Source organism: Cervus elaphus, chromosome 23 (genome assembly GCF_910594005.1).
Source record: "Cervus elaphus chromosome 23, mCerEla1.1, whole genome shotgun sequence".
Classification (NCBI taxonomy): domain Eukaryota; kingdom Metazoa; phylum Chordata; class Mammalia; order Artiodactyla; family Cervidae; genus Cervus; species Cervus elaphus.
The window spans coordinates 60390589-60394827 of record NC_057837.1 but is presented as its reverse complement, the minus strand read 5'-3'; the positions used below and the strand labels follow the sequence as shown (position 1 = coordinate 60394827).

Below are 4239 nucleotides of genomic sequence, written 5' to 3'. Positions count from 1 at the left end.
ACTGGCTAAAGTGTTAGACACAATAGTCAGAGACTTAGACTTAGATGAATGCAGTCAGTCAACAGAATAGGCTTCATTTATTTTAGGTCCTTATTCATTCTTATAAGTAAGTATAGGTCTACCTGTCCATCTAGGCAGACAGCCAAAGTAGAAAAAGCACAGACTTTTCTCACCAGCAGTCTACAGCCTACAGAATGGCATCAGGTGTGATGAGATGGAACACACAGTGTCTCTGAATCCCATGTGTGGGTTAAGTGAGTAACCAAATTTCCTGTGTCTGCCCACATGTTGCAAAATCCGCAATCCAGAAATTTGGGGGCACACTTCATATCATACCATCTGTTCTGGTTCATTGCATAAGAATCTAAGTCTCTGAGGAAGGTGACATAGTGGACCAAGAGACCTGGTTGTCACCTCTTCTGGGAAGGTTGACCATGAGGATCCTCCTGATCATTGCAATTCTGCTGTTCCAGAAGTTCACAGGTAATCCAGAGATTTTCAGGGGCTCACTCAAACCACATTGATGGTATAGTGGTGAGTGTAGCTGCTTTCCAGGGGCTCACTCAAATCAATAATGGATAGAGTACTTTCAAGAACTCAAGGGAATTTTATAACTCACAGTAGGAAAAGATAAGGCCCTAGGAATGGCTGAAGTCTATCAAATGTCATCAAAAATTCCCTCTTCCTGAGTGCTTCTACTATGGTACTATTCTTAAAAGGAGTATTCATAGAGCTAAAAAGAGGTCCTAATTTCCTCTGAGAAAGACTCACTATAGAAAGATAGAAGAGTAATAACTGGGAATATCCTTATTTCTTTGGATACAGTTTTTACTCTAGCACCCAGCCTTATTTTCTTCCACTCTGGTACTGTATGTATATATTTTAATCTATCAATATTATACTAGCATGTGTGAATAGTGGAAGAAGAAACTTTGGATTCAGTCTTAAGAAACATGCCTACAACATCTACTACTTTATCAACTTTGGATAAAAGGTGAATACTCACAGAACCTTAGTTTCCCCATTTGTGGAGATAATGACACCTCGATCATGGTAGATAGGTTTGGTCGCTCAGACCACCATGGACTATAGCCCACCAGGCTCTTCTGTCCTTGGGATTCTCCAGGCAAGAATACTAGAGTAGGTTGCCATTTCCTCCTCTGGGAGATCTCCCTGACCCAGGGATCAAACTTAGGTCTCCTGCATTGCAGACAGGGTCTTTACCGACTGAGTTACCAGGGAAGCCCTTTGGTTCATGGGGAATTTATTAAGTGATAAAAACATGCAGCATAAGGCTTGGCACATACTAAGAATTTAAAAATTAGCTTCCTTTCCTCTTTCACAACCAGATCTCTCGTATTTGTTTGTTATTATAGAGTAAGAACGGCCTACTTCTAGCCCCTTAAACTTCTAACAGTCAAAGGAACTCTGGAACCTGGTGTTGGAGGCAGCATCTTTGTTCTCAGCCTTCATCCTCTGGGGCTAGTATCCAGAGGATAGTACAAGTCTTAAAGCCAAAATATGAACATCCTAAACTCTTAGATTATTGAAAATATTTAGGATCACTGAAGGATAGAAGACCTATCATGGTGAGCAAAGGTCTGGAGGAATTCCTTCCTCTGGAAGTAGAAAGAGAATGGGGAGTCATGGAGGAATAAAACAAATCTAAAATTATTATGATGACATAGAAGCCAAAGGAAGATATGCACTGATAAAAATGTACAATACTAAGAAGCAACAGAGGAGGAAGAATGTTGAGGGGGGAAAACATCTGACTGTACCAAAAAAAAAGTCATTCTTTATCATTGTAGCAAGCATGAACCCAAGAGCAGAGTCTAAGTCAGGCATAAATACACAGTAACAAATTATTGTATTCTGAGCAGTGGTAAAGAAGTGGTACACTGTTATGTTAATGTCAAGTCACTTCAGTAGTGTCAGATTCTTTGTGACTCTATGGACTGTAGCTTGCCAGGTTCCTCTGTCCATGGGATTCTCCAGGCAAGCATATGGGAGTGGGTTGCCATTTCCTCCTCCAGGAAGTAGTACCTTAGAAGCATTCAAATAGAGGCAGGTTTACTGAGGTTCTCAGATGTAGCATAGCATAGTTCCATAGCCTGAACTCAAGGATTCGACTTCTTTATTTCCGTAAATAAGACCCACTGCTCTTGGCGAAGTCCATCAGATGTTGGGTGGAAGCCCAGCACTCTAGAGGAACAAAATATGAGTGATCGGCTGGACGTAAACATTGAGGTTCACCCTCTTGGAGGGTAATACCTGTGGGACGTTACTGATATATGCTCTGTGAGTCTCCCATATACCTTATCCTTACAAACATCCCCTGTCTTCCCCATAACCAAAATTGTCTTTTGTCTCAAACTCTGACCTTGGCCTATTGTTCTTTATGTGCACAGTAACCGAACAACTTAAGAGATGCTGGAATCAATATATACATGGATACTGCAGGAAAATATGCAGAAAAACAGAAGTACGTGAAGTACTATGTGAAAATGGAAGATATTGTTGCCTCAGTATTGTGGAACTGGAAGAACGTAAAAAAATTACCAAACCACCTCGTCCAAAGCCAGTGACAATGGCACTTACTTTGCCTCAAGATTATTTCATTGAACAGAATTCTACACACGTCCACAGAAAGCCTACATAAATCAAACACAATTTTCTGTTCGTTTCTCAACCTATTTCATTGATCTAAGATGAAGTAGTCCACATCCTCTCCTTTCTTGATCCTAAATCCCCATAATGACCTTAAAGAATAGTCTAATAAAGCTCATTGCCAGTTTTCTGACTCATTGTTCTTTAACCAGGGATTAAAAACTCAATAATATATCAAATTATGAATTGATAAGGACAACAGAGAACTTACCCTTGAAAGGGGGATATAATCAATACACTAAAAAGTCTATAACATGGAAGACTGGAAGGAGACAAGTGGACATGTAATTCAGGAGAAGAAATATGAAGAAGCTGAGGATTCAAGAGAATTTGTGAGTGAATTTAGGATTAAAGTGGTGCCTTGTGAAATATGTAGGATTTCAACATCTGAGTGTTAGTAAAGAAGATAATTTGAGTGAACAAAATGAAATCAACACATAGAAGGAAATTAGAAAGGACAGGACATTTTAGGAGAATATACGTGCACTTTGTTTGGTTTAAGAATAGAGTACCCAAAGTTGAACTATGGGTAAGTCTAGTTTCTCTAGTGTGTAAAAGCAATGAACTGGGAAGATGGAAATGAGTAAGTTTCCACTATTATGAAGCTCACTACATAAAGAGGAGACAGACACAAGTATATAACTGCAAGACTAAAGTTTATATTTTCTTTGCTGTTGTCATTGTTTAATGTGTTACCATTAAACATTAATGCATCTTTTCTGTGACTGGGGGCCCTTACGAGTTTGGAGGAAACGTAAAGGACCTAGGAACTGGTCTGAATTGCACTATTGTATGAGACCTTACCGATGTCTCGATATGCAAAATGACATAATGACAATTCATTTATACATTCCACCTAATTCTTAAAGATATACCTTTTGGATAAGATTAACATGAGTAGTCATGTATGGATGTGAGAGTTGAACTATAAAGAAAGCTGAGTGCTGAAGAATTGATGCTTTTGAACTGTGGTGTTGGAGAAGACTCTTGAGAGTCCCTTGGACTGCAAGGAGATCCAACCAGTCCATCCTAAAGGAGATCAGTCCTGGGTGTTCATTGGAGGGACTGATGTTGATGTGAAACTCCAATACTTTGGCCACCTGATGCGAAGAGCTGACTCATTGGAAAAGACCCTGATGCTGGGAAAGATTGAGGGCAGGAGGAGAAGGGGACAACAGAGTATAAGATAGTTGGATGGCATCACTGACTCGATGGACATGGGTTTGGGTAGACTCTGGCAGTTGGTGATGGATAGGGAAGCCTGGCGTGCTGCAGTTCACAGGGTCACAAAGAGTCGTACACGACTGAGCGACTGAACTGAACTGAACTAAACATGAAAAATTCCTTTCCAACTCCTTTCCACACTATTTTCCAGTTTTGTTTCTTATATTATTTTACTGCTGTAATATTCATCATGAATCTGTGGTATATGTTCTCTCAGTTATCCTCTTCTCTCCTGTCCTAGGACTGGAGCACGGAGTATACAAGATGCCCCCAAAGTATTTTGTAGTGCCAGAAAGTAAGGACATGCTATAAAAATCAGAAGGACGAGGCATGTAAATGGGACAT

At 40.0% G+C, this 4239-nt stretch overlaps 1 protein-coding gene across 1 annotated transcript; it reads left to right on the top strand.

Moving 5' to 3' along the window:
- Positions 1-434: 434 nt before the first annotated feature.
- On the top strand, positions 435-2662 carry DEFB127 (defensin beta 127). The gene is made up of 2 exons (XM_043882819.1): positions 435-483; positions 2412-2662. The coding sequence occupies exons 1-2, from the start codon at positions 435-437 to the stop codon at positions 2660-2662; spliced, it is 300 nt and encodes a 99-aa protein (XP_043738754.1).
- Positions 2663-4239: the final 1577 nt, after the last annotated feature.

Excerpts from the sequence above, each read along its gene's own strand:
- DEFB127 (XM_043882819.1), top strand. The coding sequence starts at position 435 with ATGAGGATCCTCCTGATCATTGCAATTCTGCTGTTCCAGAAGTTCACA. Across the intron at positions 484-2,411 it reads GCTGTTCCAGAAGTTCACAG|TAACCGAACAACTTAAGAGA; the intron begins GTAATCCAGAGA and ends TTATGTGCACAG.